The 20,251-nt window shown below is 35.7% G+C and overlaps 1 protein-coding gene across 4 annotated transcripts in view; it reads left to right on the forward strand.

Annotated features, from left to right (window-relative positions):
• cib (thymosin beta cib) overlaps positions 1 to 20,251 on the forward strand; it is a 152,722-nt gene that overhangs the window by 110,787 nt on the left and 21,684 nt on the right. For 3 of the 4 annotated variants that reach the window (XM_069839007.1, XM_069839009.1, XM_069839008.1), the window contains exons 2-3: positions 12,832 to 12,999; positions 17,961 to 18,074. In XM_069839007.1, coding sequence (XP_069695108.1) covers positions 12,861 to 12,999; positions 17,961 to 18,074 — 253 coding nt within the window. In that variant the 5' untranslated portion in view covers positions 12,832 to 12,860. The remainder of the gene's footprint in view (positions 1 to 12,831; positions 13,000 to 17,960; positions 18,075 to 20,251) is intronic. The other variant, XM_069839010.1, reaches the window with a different exon arrangement.

The raw sequence follows: 20,251 nt of genomic DNA on the forward strand, positions 1-20,251 counted from the left end.
TAACACGCAAAAAACGGTGACAAGGACTGTACCTTATTGCCATACATTTCTTAAATTTTTTGTGTAAAGGGTTTGATCTTACACTTACGATCTGTAGAATGGAAATATGTATGGATTTAATTTTGCATCGTGAGTTGTTTTCATGAGAAATAGTAGACTACAGTTACATTCTTATGATATGTATTCGAAGACTTGAAATTTTTCTTTTCTGCTTAAATGCAAATGAAGTCTGAAGACATTCGTAGATCTAACATAACTTTAGAACACCATTTCATTGAAATGACGCTGCTGCACATGAAACCAAAACAGTTCTTTTCAAGACAGTCGAGGTGAATCTTTTGCTTGTTTCATATTTACATTCCTGTCGGTTGTTTTTCGTCATCCGTTGTATAAATTTGCTTGTGACATCTGTTTATGCTGAAAAGGCACGCCAAGAAATGTTATGTCTGCTAGATTGTGCAAATGTGCAATACACACATCGCTGTCGTCACCTGTGCTCAGGACATATTGTGTGCACTTAGTGCATTTAGCCATTTTCGCACTATACTTAGACGAAGTACTTACCTGACATACGAGTAAGTTTACCGGTGGCAGGAATGCGAACTAAATTTTTAATACTGGTATCGACGCCCTCACTCTCAAGCAGTAGGCCTCCAGATAATATCAAATAAATTACATCTTAACATTTCTCGACTAGCATTGTTTGAGAGAAAAGAATATCTATTGACTCTCATTCCCACAATAACAGTTTATTCATAGTACAAGGAGAATTCACGCCGTGAACGTGGCGCTGCGAATTTTGGTCGACGTAAAGCCCATGGTTGCTCCTTTTGTAATCCTTTAGGAAATGTTACTTAGTTTTGTATTTAATCCTAATAAACCAAGAATACAACCAGACAGCAAGCATTGTTGGCTGTGTTTGGATATGTCTAGAACTTATGCAGTGATAAGTTCGTTTTGAGAATCCTTGGAAAAATTAGTAACTTTTTTAAATTATTTGCAGTAGAGATACTTAGATTAAAAATATTTTTTTTTCCTTCAATTAAGAGCTGCATAATGTATGTAAAATATACTGTATATTGTGCATGTTCCCCATTCGGTGGGGTTAAATTTTCGCAAAATCGGTACTTTAAAATATAGCGCAGTTAATACCTCTTAACTATCGAAAGCGTTCTTCAAATCTAGAAATGAAAAATAGTAACTGAATAATTATGGAAAGAGACCAAAGTGTTAAAAACATTTGTAAATACAATTTCTACAGTGAACAACCCTGTGTTCATAATGTACGAATGAAATATAATTACATTGTTGCATTTTAATACATACTTGCAAAATGAAAAGCTGTTCATTTTTGTCCCACAAAACACTTTTCTACAGTAGTACTTTACCACTCCATACTTACAAAGTACCAATGAAGTTTCATGATTGTGTTCCACAAAAGTACTAGTATTGTAACTTACTAGTCAAGTATTCTCTGCCAATGAAAGGATAGCCTACTAATGCATGCATGTACTAATGCGATTTAAATATATTTATTTCATAATATTAAGATATATTTTGATAAGTATGTGCTATAGAATGACTTTTCTTGCTTTTATTTCCTTCAAAAGAAACAATTTCATCTCCTTTGAAATTATTTCAATACTTTTGCAGTGTTTGTAATTTCGTAACAATCAAGTTTGGGGTGAAGATTGATATTAGCAGCATCTGTTGGCTAATATGGAAAACTATCGAGGAGCATTATGCGGGAATAGTGGAAGAACATGATGTTAATAATAAGGAAGTACATTTTTCATTATTAAAGAACTAAACTAATAGTTCATTACGCAACGAGCCTATAATGGTAGTAATTAAGACGCGAGGATGTTTATGAAACGAGCGCAAGCGAGTTTCATAATTTTCATACGAGCGTCTTAATTACCATTATAGGCAAGTTTCATACGACTTTTTATGCTCGACCATATTTCTAATTTGAAATTATTCATAAGTATTCATGTTATTCTTGTCTGACTGGGGAGCGAACTGACCTTGTGCAATCTCGTAAATTGTGAGATGTGCGCAGACGCGAAAGTATTGATTTTTTCCGGGCAACGAATGTCGACGATCTTGCTATATAATCTAGAGAGTAAGATAAACGTTAAACTTGATATAACCTTGAAATTGAATTCGACATTGAAAAACGAGATGAAAAATTGAATATTATTTACAATTAACGCTAATTATTATAGTAACAGAACATAACCTTCTGCGACACTATTGGATTTCCAGCCTGCGTGACGTTTTGCTAGTTGTCTTTCGATTGCATATCCGAGAATAATCGAAAACCTGAACTTTAATGAGTAGGTGTACTTTAATGACATGCATTAAAGGACTGCTACCAGGTGTATAATTACTACATTTCGGCATGGTCGAGCATAAAATAAATAACATTGCAGGGCTACGAAATTCATGAATCTGCGAATCTTTGTTGTATAACTTACCTTAAAATACATTACGATTAGAGACAAACATAACCTAATTCGATGAATGAAATACGAAGATAACCAGTTGCTTCATGTTATTACGTAGTATTTATTGGTATGACGTCACTAGTAGCGATTCATCAGTAATGTACAACACACTTCATTCCTTTCGTGGAACAGAAAGATACAACTCCATACTTCACAACATCTTTGATCAGTAATTTGTAATGTACAAACAACACCATACCTTTGTGGAATAGGCTCCTGGCAACTAAATCAGAGTCCGCTGATTTATTATAACAGTCAGTACAGTAGTTATGATATCTAATTATAAATTGACTATAATATATTTATCACTTCCCTTTCGGAATATTTTGATGAAGTTCAGTAATCATTAGTCCCGACACATTTGCAGACGACATGTGGAATGACGTTTTCATCGAGAAGAAATGCTGATTACGTGTTCCCTTTTATAGTTTCAACCTGTAATATCTTGCTCATAAACTGAAGGTAGCGTAAGCCTTGTTCAGCGTTTTGACGCAAGAGCAAGCGATGAGGATGACATCATTGCAATGTTATTGGTTGTACAGTCTACTTAAAAATCGTAATGAAAGTAATCGAAATGTCTATGTAACTATTCATTTTATTATATAGAATAATGTTTTGCAGTTTCTTTGCCATGTTAATTTTCATTGGTTCTTGATGATGTCGCGATGTTTGTTCCAAATTATTTTTCTTCGACTGGAAATCATATAATTCGAAGCGTATCAGTATAGAGGAGAGTCGGGTAGTATCGGGTATCGGGTAATATCGGACAGTGCGTTTCTTTCATCTACCACCATATGGTAGTACCTGAAAGACATGGTTACGTTTCTCTGTGCGACAGCACAGAAACGTAACCATGTCAATCAGGTACTATCATCGTGTGGTAGATGAAAGAAACTCACTGTCCGATATTACCCGATGTCCGCTACTACCCGACTCTCCCCTATATTTTATCAATTTTTACTAGTGCAGGTGAAAACGATTCTTAGTCTCGTTCTGTGGCTCAGGGCTAGTGCGTATGGTATTCGGTCTAGGCGGACCAGGTTCAAACTCCGGCCTGGTTGTGGTGGAATTTGTAGACAAAACAGACATTGTAGAGGGTTTTTCTCGGGATACTCCTATTTGCCTCTTCCAGTCCACCAGCACACATCACCTCCCCTTAATTTCATCTATCATCTCCAGTAGATAAAATGAGCTGGGGTAAATCTAGGAGGTAATAGGCCTACAGGTCTGCATGATTTAAGGACATTCATTCATTCATTCATTCATTCATTCATTCATTCATTCATTCATTTTATTCCGTAGATCTTACATGAGCAATGAAGCTTTAAGATGTGGAACAAGTCAAAATTTTACAATGTTACAATTACAATTTTTACAAATTTTTACAGTTTTACAATTTAGTAATTTTCTACAATTTTTACAATTTTGTGCAACTTTTTACAATATTTTGGCGAGATGTAGTGAGATGAGGTGAGGTCCGAGGATTCGCCAAAATATTACCCGGCATTTGCCTTTTGGTTGGGGAAAACCTCGGAAAACCCCAACCAGGTAATCAAATCAAAGGGGTTGATGCCGAGGACTCGCCATAGACTTCGGTCCGTATGGTTTGTCATGTGTTCGTCTGGGGATAGGACCTGAAACAATTAGCCTATCGCATACAAGGGCCAGTGTAAGCCTAAGAGCATGGATCTGTCCCGAGTTCGGCCCTCGAGAGGCCAGCCAGTCATTTTTCCGTGCTTGCTTTTGCGTTTAGAGATTCGGAATATTGCGACAGACATATTCGCAGGTTATTTTTTATTTCATTTTTTTATGTTTTCCATCAGTTCTTACAGAAAAACATGTATATTTAGGCCTATTTCAAAACACAAAGCGTCCTGTTCTTTTCGAAGTTTTCTCAATATATTGTCTTACTAATAAAAACTCTATATACAGACGTTTAACTGTCTTATACTTATACAATGAGTAGCTCGCTTATAAGTCGTGTGTAAATTCCTTACTAATAATCACTACATACGTCGTGTATAACAGTATAACTGTTACACAGCTACGTCATAGTTTCGTCATTACTTCGTTACGAAAGGTAATAGAATATCTGAGGTTTTCTATTGCATCCGGTAGAGCGCTCTAGAGTGGCGTGTTAAATATCGATTACCACACTACATTTTGGTCAAAGAGTATAAGCTACAGCAATATTATGCTAATAATTCTATGATCTTTGGTTTGTTCTTCTGTGGTTACAAGGTAACCATCATCATAAAATGACAGTCGATACGAACAGCTGTTAGAGGGTCGGCCATTTTTTCTCTATATACAACGCTTAAACAAGGGGTTTCGCGTATATAACTACTGCAAAGCAATTCCCATTGTATAGTTACAGCCTGTTTATACGTACATAGCTTATTCACGGTTTATTAGTAACGTTTTCTGTCTCAACTCTGCATAAGTCTCGTATAAAAACTATACACGGTTTATTAGTAAGACTGTTGAAGTATTAAAATGTACAATCCCAAGTGAAGTAATGTATAAACCGGTCATGGCACAGCTCAGGCAGTAAACGCGTTTGCCTGCTGATCCATAGCTGCAACGGAGTGTGGATTTGATTCTCGCTTAGGCTGATTATCTGGTTGGGAATTTCCGAGGGTTTTTCATACTGTAAGAAGAATGTCAGGTAATCATATGGCGGATATCTGCTTCATCTCTATAAATACTATCTCTTCAGTGGCGAAGCGTGAAATCAATACCAAAGGCATGCACTATGCAATTTCCCTCAAGAATGTGGCCGAGGCTAGACATTATCATTATTATTATTATTATTATTATTATTATTATTATTATTATTATTAAATTATAGAGTGTTTTTTTAAATAACGGGGCATGCAGTACATTCGTAACATATTCTGAATATTCACCACTGTATCTCGCTATCATCAATTCAATTAACGTTAAATAAGCTAGTAACTGATGCAGAATTGAAGCGGTGAAATCAATAACCATTCAAGTCCATTTACGCAAGTTTCGAGAAAATGCAAAAAAAACTTTTTTTTTATTTCTTACCTAATTATTATTTTTTGCACGTGATATTGCTGGTTGTTTTAGAGATCAAGACAAAGTTGTATATCAACTTTCAAAGTCGTAACACTTGCGGAAATATCCAAAATTTAATTTCAAATTTGCAAAAAATGAATGACCAGAAGTGGACTTGAATGGTTATTGATCTCATCGCTTCAATTGTTAAATAGCAGACTAAAAATACAAACGGTAAATAGTAAATTATTCTTCTCTTCCTCTCCATTTCCTCCATCAAAATTATTTTCTGTTTCATTCCCTCATTTCATCTTCACTTCTCTTTTTCCCTCTACTTCCTCAATTACCAGTATTCTCAGTATTCAAACCTAGGAACACGTAACAAAATGCGTCGCATCTTGTGCCTTACAAACTGAGCAGTGTGACAGTTCTTTCAAGAAAACTATAAATGGAAATGTAGAGTGGAGACATTCACATCATAGACAACGATACTTGTTATTCTCATAAGAAACGATTTTAACTGAGTAAAGTGAACAAGCTCAAAATTCATATAGTTGAAGAAACTAATGCAATTCGCCTACAAATGAACATTTGTCAATACAAAATTGCTACGTATGATTTCAGATCTGTCTGTCTCCGTCCGTCCGTCTGTGAATGACCAAATACAAAGCGTTGTTGATGCAGTCGGTCGCACGTTGTCATTACGTCTCAGTAACTATGTTGTACTTTCGTATTATCACAGGTTACCCACCTCTTGTACATACATACGTACGTAGGTTAAGTGTTGCCCCAAGCTACACAAATTCCAGTCGTCATTCTTTTATTTGCTGTCATCTCTGTGCAATGTGCAACTAATGCAAGAATCAGAGGTGTACCTATCAGGAAATAGGGGTGGATCCGTCCTAGTTTTCTTTTGAGATCCCTCTAGTCGTTAACAGTAATAATACATAATTATCCAAGTTTCCTCTTCCTTGAGCCATGTAGATTAATAACAGTTTTTAGAAAAGAATATAGTAGGAGTTTAAAAAGAATTTCATTAATTTGGAAGTTCTTCTAATAAGGCGCCCCCCGTTTTGCCGCTGTTGCGAGCTTACAGTGACGCCGTTAGGTGGAATATGGAAGTATTGTTGTTTAGTCAACTGTCCAAAGCCCGCTGTGAACCTCACAAGTGATACCAACAAGGCAACACTTATGAGGCAGATTATGAAATGAAGCTGCAATGAAAGCTCGTAATGGGCCATATTCATAGACATTCTTAGCGCGGGCTTCCGGTGGATGATCAGCGAACTAACGTTTTTCGTATTCATAAACTAGTGTTAGCGATATGATATGAATCCTGTACAAGTAATCAGTCGATAGCCGGGGCTAATTTAGCACGCTCGTAGCGCGGGCTAGCGAAATGTCTATGAATAGCACCCAATTATATTAAATATATCGACGAACGTGAAAATATTAAACTTCATAATGAGAGAGGATACGACCCGAAGGTATTGTGCCTTTGTACCACATGGCCAAGGATTCTTGCTATTATTTATTGCTTTTATATTTAAAAAATCTCTGCAAGATAACATAAGCACCTCTGAATGGAAAGACAATGTAACTTCGGTACCAAAATGACCAAGGATAGAAGCAGTTGCCAAATTCAGATTAGCAACTGTACATGATTGCTTGGGTAAACATCTATGCCGCATTGGTTTACTCCAGAATCCTAACTGCCTACTCTGCAACCAGGACATCGTAATGGACTCAGACCATCTAATGGATTGTCCCAATCTGTCCTCCACAACATTGGTAGAAAAGTATTGGGAAGCAAGACAGAAGATGATGGCCCTCCAAAAATAAAATTTGTTACTCTTCCTTTCATGTTATATATCTATTTATGTACTCTTCTCACTGCTTGTTTCTTTATTTGTATATTTACTTGTTTTGTAGGTGGTCCTTATGGGCGTTCACTTTTGAATATTGCATCTTGCCATTATCACGGCTAAAGATATACTCTACAGCCCTGCATTAAATAAAAAAAAATGAATAAATATTTAAAAATTTTCCACGTTATCTTCATCGTTAGTCCATGACTCAATTAAATTAAGTTTTTTTGTGCCAAAAGACCCTAAGCTCGATCCTTGTTGTCAACAAAGAGCTGTGAAGTGTTTTTTTTTTTTCGGCAATTCAAATATCTTGGAGCAATAGTAACAAATATAAATGGCACTCGGGAGGAAATTAAACGCAGAATAAATATGGGAAATGCCTGCCATTATTCGGTTGAGAAGCTCTTATTATCCAGTCTGCTGTCCAAAAATCTGAAAGTTATAATTTATAAAACAGTTATATTACCGGTTGTTCTTTATGGTTGTGAAACTTGGACTCTCACTCTGAGGAACAGAGATTAAGAGTGTTTGAGAATAAGGTGCTTAGGAAAATATTTGGGGCTAAGCGGGATGAAGTTACAGGAGAATGGAGAAAGTTACATAACACAGAACTGCACGCATTGTAATTCTTCACCTGACATAATTAGGAACTTAAAATCCAGACGTTTGAGATGGGCAGGGCATGTAGCACGTATGGGCGAATCCAGAAATTCATATAGAGTGTTAGTTGGGAGACCGGAGGGAAAAAGACCTTTAGGGAGGCCGAGACGTAGATGGGAGGATAATATTAAAATTGATTTGAGGGAGGTGGGATATGGTGATAGAGACTGGATTAATCTTGCACAGGATAGGGACCGATGGCGGGCTTATGTGAGGGGGGCAATGAACCTTCGGGTTCCTTAGAAGCCATTTGTAAGTAAGTTTGTATGTATGTATCCAATGCTTACTTACTTCAGTTGCGTGATTCGGGTTTCGCATATTACGGATAAATGGTAGGACTATGACCCATTTTTCTAGTTGCACACCACATCGGCAGGCCATGCTGTGCACGTGTAGTATCTGTGGAGAGCTATATGGTGTACTATGGCGAGTGTATGTGTAATTATTCGTGCAAGTGTATTGTAGGGAATGGATGATCATGATGATGATGATGGAGAAGGGGAAATCCGGTGCCGTCACGTAGCCTACTCCTGTCGAATAGCATCAAGGGGGCCGCCAGGCTTAACGTCCCCATCCGACGGACGAATCACTATCAACAATGACATATGCCTTCTCTTCATATGCACTGCGGAGAGATTTGGGATTTAACCCAGATATATTGGTGCACAATTTAGTGTTTAGAAGTTGTGCACCGCCACCTCTCCTAGCTCCGAGGTAGAAGTTGTATAAGAAAATCTCAGACTCCACAGGGAATCGAACTCGGGCCGGCTAGTCTGAAGGCAGACAAGTTACCACAGAGCTAACTTGGCTGACATTTCCGACAGTGTTTCCCATTTCTCCATTACTGCATAGTTTGTCATTAAGTCGTCGTCGACTCCAGATAAACTCTGTAATTTGAAAGGTACCTTAAACAATTTCATACCATTAATTTCCTCCACAAAAATTTGAGAAGCAACAGTCTGAGGATTTTATCTCCGTTTTGCTACTTCTTGGGGCGATAGCTCTGTCAGTTCAGCTTGAACTTCTCTTGTGACAGTTATCCAATTACGTCGGGCTTCAACTTTAATTCTCCGTCTCTTTCTTCCAATTTTCTGCGTATCTTACTTTCGATCTTTCAACTTTCCTTTTTCATACTTTTTTTAATTCGACTAATCCCAATCCTATAGCCCAACTATTTAAGTCTCTTGGGCGAGAATTTTGTTTCCCAGGTAAATAAAAGAGGCTGTAGGTTCGAAGACTTCTCTACCGTGATACCGCAAAGTATATTAGAACTCCGTGTTCCTCTTAAGCTATTTATGTTTGGTTAAAATTGCTTTACGGGTAGAACTTTCATGGAGTAACAGTCGAATACAGCCTGATAGTCAAGGAAAACGGCCTTCTACGAGGTCCATCTCGTCACGTTCTTGTAGAATAAAACGTCTTAAAATTGAAAAGCAGTTAAAGGAAATCATCCTTGACCTTGGATGTTGCCCCTTTTACTTGAAAGTATCTCCACACTGTTCACGCTCTGCCGCTGCTGAAGGCAATGCTCTGGGTGTTAATTATTTGAGTTCAGCTCCTGGCACGTTCGTGCGAAGCAGCTACAACGGGAATCACAGGTGACTTCTCAGCACTAATTGCACATCCTGTGCGGGAGGAGTGCACTGAATCGCTTGACGAGATCCAGCTTCGAATCCTGTTCGGTTTATTCGCTAATCCTTCATGTATAGTCTTCCCTTCTCCAGCGGTGTTATCAGTATTGTCTTCCTTACCGTTCTATCTATCTATCTATCTATCTATCTATCTATCTATCTATCTATCTATCTATCTATCTATCTATCTATATATCTATCTATCTATCTATCTATCTGTCTGTCTCTATATCTATATTTATCTCTATCTATATAGTTATCTCTGTCTATATCTATAGTTATCTCTATCTATATATAGTTATCTCTGTCTATATCTATAGTTATCTCTATCTATATATAGTTATCTCTGTCTATATCTATAGTTATCTCTGTCTATATCTATAGTTATCTCTGTCTATATCTATATTTATCTCTATCTATATCTATATTTATCTCTATCTATATCTATATTTATCTCTATCTATATCTATATTTATCTCTATATATATCTATATTTATCTCTATCTATATCTATATCTATATTTATCTCTATCTATATCTATATTTATCTCTATCTATATCTATATTTATCTCTATCTATATCTATATATTTATCTCTATCTATATCTATATATTTATCTCTATCTATCTATCTATCTATCTATCTATCTATCTGTCTATCTATCTGTCTATCTATCTGTCTATCTATCTGTCTATCTATCTGTCTATCTATCTATCTGTCTATCTATCTATCTGTCTGTCTATCTATCTATATGTCTGTCTGTCTGTGTCTGTCTGTATCTATCTATCTATCTATCTATCTATCTATCTATCTATCTATCTATCTACCTTCTCTTTTCCCCCGTCTTTTCTCTCCTCTCTTCTTGTGGTCTCCACAGCAACTCAGTTGATGACTTCTCACCAAATAATACCGAAATTCGATGTCTGGAATTTCTAGGATGCTTAATTGACAGCACAGCTGTGAGACGATTATTGTCGCAAATTAAACTCATCATTTTTAGTAAGCCTTGTAGTTGGAAAACAACTTTAAATAAATTATCTTTTCTCTTCATATGTATATTTCTTCTACTCTTCCTGCTTCCCTTCACAACATCTACATAGACTACAGTCTTCAACGTGAAGTTTGGCATCCATATAATCAAGATTTTCTCCCAAGAAGTTAAATAAGTTGTACACTGAAAAAACATTTATCAAAAATAGAAAGCATTAGGAGATTAATAAGATTTCGTCTCTCGTTATTTAAAATTCTACCTTCAGTCTATTCTATAAACTTTCAAAAGAAGAAATTGATAACTGAAATAAAGTGACCGATTGCAGTGAAGTTGAAGGTTAGAGAGTGCATGACAAAAGAGCTGCATCTACACAGTCCAACTATCTATGCGCGTACGAATGCATTCTGGGGAGGATATTGAAAGACGCAAGTTGAAAACGCACGTTCAATTAAGATGCATGCAGATTTTATGTTTACATCGTGCGCCGTGTTGAACGCCATCTTCACTAGCCACTAGAACAATAAACTGCTCACTTGGAAACGAAATAACGCACAAGTTACCCACCGGCGATGGGTAACTTTCAATATTATTGCTGCATGCACTGTTGAATGCGTTTTGTGTACTATTGCTTGCATGCGTGAAGTTGAAAGAAAAGTTGAACCGTGTAGTTGTAATTGAGGTACAGATTCACTTTTCTTCTTGAAAGGACTCTCGCGAGTAACTGAGATTAAAGAAGAAATTTCGGTATAGGCCTAGTGAATGCACAGAAAAGAAACTTTAGCTGTAACCAACGCAAATGACTGATATGCCCCTGAGTTTTGATGTATGAACTATGAAGTGGTGAGTGTGTAATGAAAATAGGGTATTTTACGCTGTCTGTACTCCAGCTACGAAATAAAAATCACATGATAACGATAGTCACGGTAAAATTGTATGTATAACCCTATACAAGAACTCTTTCATTTACGAATTTCTCAGACAGTGTAATTTTTATAAAGTTGAATTTAAGTTCATGTACATAAATAAAATGAAATAAAATAAGTATTGTGTTTGTGTTAAAACATTACAGTAGCTAAAGAGTGGTCACTTAAAGTTTTGTCAGTATACGTAAATGTAATGGTTTTAATTATTATGTTTTCCTAAGGCATTGAATGGAGCCATAATAAGTTTAATTAAACTTGATACAAGAAATTTAATTGACTATTACACTTTTACTCCGTCATACTAATAAAACGGTACGGAACGACGTGTTTCAAGCAATCATGGCTGCTTACCCCTACAATTTTTATTACCTCCCCAGCATTTGTTTTTTTTTATCGTGTCTCCCTAGCATTTGTTTCTTTGTTTGCCAACATTTCAAACAGCAAATTCTTTACGGTACCGGTACTATAAGACACCCTTTGCGATCGACATTTGTTTCCAGCATAGATAGTCAACTGAAAATGGCGGCTCCGTTGAAACGTTTTGGTGAAGCTAGCATTAGAGAAATAGAATTTTAGTAAGTCAATTAATATTTGATTGTATTAGAGTACTTTATTTCTTCTAATCTTTCTGTATTTTCTTCTAATTGTGAAATAGTCAATTAAATCCCACTCGAGTTTTGATTTTCTCTAGATAAATCAAAACCTCTAGTGAGATTATCTTGATAAACGTACATAAAATATTTCTGAAGTAGTTAAGTCTGCAGACCACAGTTTGGTTCCTCCTATATACATGATTCTCTCTATTCTTACTTTTTCCGTTTTATTTTTCTCCTTAGACTACTAATCTTGTTTTATTTTTCTCATTCTTATGACTTTTACTTTTCTTTTTTTTTCTCTTTTGTTTTTCTTTTCTCTTTTTTATATTTTCTCCTTAGCCTCCTGAGTCCTGAGACATGTTGTTGTTTTATTTTTGAAGTTCAATATGATTCTATACTTTAAAAAAAAGTCACTGACATGAGTGAAAATGCTGAAAAAATTCTTCAGGTTACAGTTAGGGCACAAATGCAGGTATATTATACTATACTTTGGGTCTCTGCACATACATCGTATATCATAATCAATTATAGATGTTTGGTATAGTATACCATACTCTCAGGACTCAAGATGTACTAATTGTTTACATTAATCATTAGCTAATTATTTTGTTTCCTTGATTGTTGCAGATTAATTGTAGTCAATAAACCCTGAAACAATGTCGGCCCCAGTCAGCCCACAGTTGAAGGACCTGCCCAAGGTGAATCTAGACCTGAAAAGCGAATTGGAAGGCTTCAAAACTGTAAATATGAAGAAGGCTGAAACCCACGAAAAAAATGTTTTACCCACAGCAGAAGGTACGTAAAACCCGTCTACCTTGACAGTTTCAATTATTTATTTAGTCTTTCACTGAGATTTAAGCTCATTATTATTATTATTATTATTATTATTATTATTATTATTATTATTATTATTATTATTATTATTATATACAACCAAATTAGCAGCTTGTTTCTATTTCTGGCATAAATTTGATCTATTATTTTCGTGCATTGTTCCAGGAACAGAAATATTTGCATGTTTAGGCTGTGTTGTGCGCCATGTACGATTTGTAGGAGTTGTTGCTATGTTGAATTGTCTAAAGTACTATTATTAGGAATACAGATTTCTTCACATCTTCATAAAGCTTTGATATGAGACAAGTTTATTGGTCAGTCGAATCTTTTACATGACCCAAACATGAAGGAAGGGAAGTTAATACCGTCTTTGCGAACTATAGAGGATTGAAGATAGCCTTCTTTTGCATAGAATTATTAATATACTCTTAAGGTAACTAGAATTTCTAAATCTTCAATGGTCATGATTCTGTAACATATTATTCAGGTTGCCCGTTTCTTTTGTAATCCATCACTGTGTATTTGGCAATCCATTTTAGACAGTGAGGGGAGTGAGACGGTATGCGCCGGTATGGAATATCGCCACTGGTTTCTATGGCCAGAAAACATACCGTTAGTGAAAAATGACATACTGTCACTGAAAAAAAATGTGATTCGTAAAAATTTGTTTATACATTTCTTTACAGCAAAGAGTACTATCTGTTTGCTTCGTAAATCTAAACCACAGCCTTCTGGAACAATTCAAAGTGTATTTAGGCACGTTTATTTGATAAGTCAACCCCTGGAATGCTTCAGTATAGAAGGCTGTGGTCTGTATCTTGTAATGGCCATTGTTTCAAATTCAGTGACTGTGTCATTTTTGTTGTTGCACTTTTTATTAATAATTAAGTAAGGCATTTTAAAGCTTTAACATTATTTTAAATGATAGGACTCAACAGACATGCAAAAGATTCTAGTAAATAACTGAAATTATTTTATTAAGAAATTTGGTTCACCAGAAATTTAACGTGTTGCGTAAGCTCCAAAAATTCGCGATACTGACTGCACGAAACAATAATGTATTGTATACATCATGTAAGCTTATGTGTTTGTTGTAAGGGAGAGAGTAAGCTTATGCCTTCTTTAAATCAAGGTATGTCAGGCGAAAATCTTGGGGTAGCATACCGCCTCTGGTTTTTTTTTTCTTTTCCACTTCCTTGACTGATTTTAGAAATATCTATGTATACCTAACTGAATGTCGTTAAGAACTGTATTCCTGATAATGTGTGTGATATAGTTATCGCTTTGATTATATTTTGAATTATATCTTGGTGTGTTTTTATTATAAGAAAAACTATACAAGGTAAGTTGGCTGCGCCTATTTTTTTTTTTAATTTTTTATATTTACTTATATTGAGAAATGGGTTACTTCCACCGGACTCATCAGATGAGAACCGCTTCTTCACTTCTTGTTACAACTCGTCCCTAGATCCACAAGTACTCCTCTGCCTGTATTTGTGACGCCTGTCCCCTATCAGCAGATTTATGGATAGCACAGTAATAGCAAAACTTTGCCCATGTGTAAATTTTATGACGTACTTGGCTGCAGTAGTGGAAGGATTAATAATAGATAGTACATCTACGTGTAGAAAACTTGTCCCATATAAAAGACAAAGAGAAAATATTCACGTTTCCTCTGTCCATGAAGCCGAAAAAGTAAGCTTCGGGATGAGTCTGTCTGTCTGTTTGATCGTGTAGAACGATTTCTCCTATACTACAGTACCCGGTACTGAAAAGATTTTGTTCGTACTCAGTATTACAAATCTCTTCAACTGGGAATGATATATAGGCCTAATATAATAATTTTTACTAAAAAAAATAACCATTCTTTCTGTTAAGTAACACAATGTCCGATTTCCTCAGAATCTACTTTCACGATTTATACAAAATTTTATTTTTTACTTAAACCGAAGTGATGAATAGATTCTATAGGCATTATGCAGAAAATATCATTGATTTGAGGAAATATTAGTTACATAAAATTATTCCTGTACTCGAAAAATGCTTCACACAAAGATTTAGCACTTGAAAGTCTCTATACCAATATGTTTTTAATTAACGTGTCCCAACCATTACGAAAATAAAACAAAAAGATACTTTATTTTATACATAAATAAATATTTACAGAACTGCATTATATCTCAAATTGAAAACTTCTTCAGGGAAAATTTTTTAGGGCTTACAGATATTTTTAAACTAATTATTTTGCAAAATTAGTGTAACAAAGGGCATTACAGACACAGCAGACATAAAGGCATAAAACATTAATTTTCGTAAAGATTTGATTTTCTGTAAAAGTCGAAAAATATAAACAGAATCCGTGCCTCGCTATAACTGTTTCAAAAACCAAGTGAGACCAGAATAGGTCGCTTTTTGTAGTAAAGAATTGTCTTATTTTCTTAGTCGCGTTATACTCGTAAACAAGCAGCTGATGTAGGCTAACCCGTTCAATTCCAAATCTTCTCTGTTATCCTGGACTTTCCTAATGTAATAATCTAGAGCGAAGTTAAAAAGTAAAGGTGATAGTGCAGCTCCTTGCTTTAGCCCGCAGTGAATTGGAAAGCATCAGACAGAAACTGACCTATACGGACTCTGCTGGAAGTTTCACCGAGATACATTTTAATTAATCGAACTAGCTTTTTGGAAATCCCAAATTCGATAAGGATATGTTATAAAACTTTTCTCTTAACCACGTCATACACTTTTTTGAAATCTATGAATAACTGATCTGCTGTGCCCTTATATTCCCATTTTTTCTCCAATGTCTGTCGAATACAAAAAAAAAATCTGATCAATAGTCGATCTATTATGTCTGAAACCACATTGATGATCCCCAATAATTTCACTACATGTGAAGTTAATCTTCTCAAAAGAATATTGGACAAAATTTTATATGACGTCAATGAAAGTGATATTCCTCGAAAGTTACTACAGTTAGTCTTTTCGCTCTCCTTAAAAACATAGTAGGGAAATACTGTAAATAAATAAATGAAATATGTGTTTTATAAGTCCCATAGTGTTGGTTTATTGAAGGAAAAGTGGTATGGTACGTTAAAATATTTCCCTGTTACAGAAACGATAAAGATAATGGTTGTTAACGTTAGTAGGAAAAACTGAAGTACTCTGAGAAAATCTGCTATAAAACAATTCTTTGTTCCGCACAAATTCCACTGAAACTCGCTTAGGCCTATATTACACTATCAAATTTGTGTCGCTGAAATTTGATAAAATATATATGATAAAAAAATCACCAGATACAAATTCAATTGGCTAGATCATGTAAGAAGAATGGAAAATTCAAGAATCCCAAAAATTATGATGCAATATAAACCTAGAGGACATCGTCGACCAGGAAGACCGTTAAGAAGACTGCTAGATGGGGCCGAAACAGGTCTACAGAGGCCTAATTCGTGAAGGATGATGATGATGATATATGATAAAATCTTTTACAGTGTAATATAGCATATATGATCACATCTAGCTGTGACATAGTTCTGTGATAAAAGTTATGGTCATCATCATACCTTTGATAAAATCTGTGACTGAGAAGGAAGAAAATGGCGGACATTAAGTACACATGGTCTGTGAAAACCACAGAACTTTTAATATCACATTATGAGTCACATGAAATGTTTTATCATCCATTATTAAATACTAGAATTTTACATCTTCACTCTGAAGTTCTCTCAGTAGAGTTCGATCGATTCCTTTTGTATCTTTTCTCCCTACTCCAATCTCTAACCTAGAGTGTAAACCTGCTAATAAAAAATAAATTTTACAGGGAAAACAAAGAACTGAATATATATTAACTCTGAAACTTCACCACCTGTACTTTTTTATTTATTTATTTATTTATTTATTTATTTATTTATTTATTTATTTATTTATTTATTTATTTATTTGCGTGCTATTTTACAACCTGTGTTTTGCCATAGGCATATCACAAGATATTTACATTAGTGGTGACTACAATTTTATTGTTTAGAGTCTATTCTTGAAGTGTGCGGAAGATGTTGCTGATGAAGTTTGTGACAGCGACAGTGTTGATGTGGAACTTCAGTATCTGGGGCAGCGTTTGGGTTGTTAGAACACGAGGCCGGTCTCTTGAGTACAAGGAGCATTCTGTCAGAAGGTGTCTTGCTGTCTCAGGTGACTTTTCTGGGCAGTTACATAGGGGAGATGGTGCCTTGTTGATCCTGTGAAGATATGTACGGAAACAACCGTGGTTGGTCAGGAATTGGGTGATAATGTAATTAGGCCAAAGGGACCTGTACTTTGGATTTGGTCCTAAAGTTTCAGAGTTAAAGTAGACTCAGTTTCTTGTTTCCCCTGTAAAATTTTCATTTTGTTGGTTAGCAGGTTTACACTCTAAGCCGACGAAATATATGTTTTCTTTGATTTCTTCTTTAGTATTTATGCATATTTTACAGTTACAACAAGCATAGAACTATTGTGGATCCATTATTACAACTGTGATGAAAAATATGATAAAAGTTTTGACATAGTGTAATATAGTCAAAATCTTACATTTGATCATACATATTTTATCAAAAATTTTATCATATTCTGTGACACAGAATTTGATAGTGTAATATAGGCCTTAGACTGAAATAGAGTATCCAGTATGAAAAGTCAATGTTGTAGTCATTTGGCTCGTTCATAGGTTGTAGCACAGCAATCGATATTTTGAAACAGCACTTTGCATGAAACAAGAGAAATAGGCGTGGCAAATTTACTCTGTATATTTGACAAAAATTGTTACTTAGTATTTTTGAGTCGGGTCTCTATTTACTGATCGCAAGATTGTTCTCTGGTGTGCTTGATTGGCATGTTGCATGGGTTTCTCTGAGACGCATTTTGTTGAATGTTGATTCGTTAATCAGATGTGAAACAAGAGCGGCAACACAGCGAGCTTATTCAAGGTGTCGAGAGCTTTAAACCCGAGAGGTTAAAGCGGACCAACACTCAAGAAAAAATTGTTCTACCAAACGCACAAGGTATGTTATAGGTGGGCAGTGTGTACATATATTTTTCCTGCCACGAAAGTTATATATTCGTCTAACATATCAGATGGGGTTAATGGTGCTATAAAATCTGCTTCAGTGTGTTGTTTAAACCATTTTAAATTGTAATAAATAATGCACATTCAGATGAAGCTGAGATTTTAATATAATCGTATCACTAACCAATTAAACTCACTAGCACCAGCACCAAAAATTCAGCTCACAAGCCAATCTTCTCATGGGAGCAGATAAAAAAAGTTAATTTATTTTCTTCCACCATATTAATAATGTCAAAACAAGTGCTTATACAAATTTTGACTACTCGAGCGCAATTACGAGAGCCGTGGAGAAAGAAGTTTCCCTGGGACCGTTTACGGAAAGAAGAGACAATTTCATGGAACAGATATAGCAATTGTTGAGCTATTTTTCAACATATTACCAGGGGCGAATGCTAGTCACAAACGTTAGGCTTACTCTTTTATTCATAGGGGAAGATGGGAGGATATAATAATTCATAATTAATAAAAATAATCAGACCCACATAGCCTAAATAATTTATTTTATAATTATGAAATCATTATGAGTCACGGATCATATTCGCTTATCAGATGTAGAAGTTCGATTTAATATAACAAACTTGGCCAACAAAAGAGTTTATTTAGTTTTTTTCGACCCTGCCAACCAATGCATATTGCTGTGTTGAGATGCACTGAACGAGGACACATATTCTCTATAATGTATGTCTTCTCTTGAATAGTTCTTCGGGAAAATGGATTTAATAATAAGGTTTCAATAACACACAATTCCGAACTCATTGCAATACTTCAAATGAATGTTTAAGAATTAATAATACATGTAGCAGCTAACACATGCATTCCGCTCATACAATTACATTGCACTCGCAAATCACAGCACATTCCCGCTGTCGTTACTGGTCTGTGTAACGTTAAATAGTCGTTGGTGTAGCTCTCGAACCAGAGCTTCATACAACACATAACAGAAGCATGTGCGCCTAGGACGGACTAAGGAGGAAGGCACTTGCGCGCGCATCATATTCTCGCTATTTCTACGTCTTTCCTGTAGCTCCGAGAAACGAGCAAGCGTTGCTATATTTGCGGTGTGCAACCTGCGGATGGTATTACGCCTATACAATGTTCCAAAAATCAAAATAAATTTTAATGTACGTAATCCCATTTTGGGAAATACACATTCTACGAAAATATTGGGCTTGCGCAGCAAGCATAGCATGCCCTGAGAAATCGCCCCTGCATATTACCCACCGGAATTAATACATTTGTCATACCGTGACATCAACAGAGAGGTGCAAATGACTGTCACACGCTGGTTCCGATCTCAGGCAGCAGACTTCTAGGACACAGTTATCCCACGATATGACAGATGCCTCAGATCCAGTGGGAAATATGTTGAAAAATAGCTAAATAGATTTCTGTATTTGTTCCAATAAATCTTTTCATGAAATAATGTTTTCTTCATGTAAACGGCCGCAAAGAAACTTACTTTCAGAAGGGTCCTTGTAACTGCACTTGACTGGCCAAAATTTATATAAACACTTGTTTGCATTATTAACACGGTTGCCGATCCGGAGTTGTGTTCGGGAGCGGGTTCGATTCCCGCTTGGGCAGATTACCTGGTTGGGTTTTTCCGAGGTTTTCTCCAGCCGTAAGGCAAATGTCAGATAATCTATGGCGAATCCTCGACCTCATCTCGCCAAATACCATCTCGCTATCATCAATCCCATGGACGCTAATAACCTCGTAGTTGATACAGCGCTGTTAAATAACAAAGTAAAAAAAAACACGGAAGAAAAAAATCTGCCTCCATGAGAATGTTTGCATGTCAGCGACTATTCTTAAAAATTTTTTATTACAATAATTTTCATGCTTACTTTTACTAGCCCCAGAAATCTCATTTCTGTAGCCTGCAAATAACATTGCACCCCAACTCCACTCTATGCACTTCTGTACGAGAAGAGCAGCACAGTTACCGTTTTATAAAATATCATAGTCACCTGCATATGTTTTATTTTAGTGGGAAAATTTCAGAATATTAAGTAGTCCTTAGTGTACACTAATACGTAGTCACTTATTATGAATCCAGCTAGTGAAAATGCCGAAAAATGAATTGAGTACTGTTTATACAGCAGTCCGACT

Source organism: Periplaneta americana, chromosome 11 (genome assembly GCF_040183065.1).
Source record: "Periplaneta americana isolate PAMFEO1 chromosome 11, P.americana_PAMFEO1_priV1, whole genome shotgun sequence".
Lineage (NCBI taxonomy): Eukaryota > Metazoa > Arthropoda > Insecta > Blattodea > Blattidae > Periplaneta > Periplaneta americana.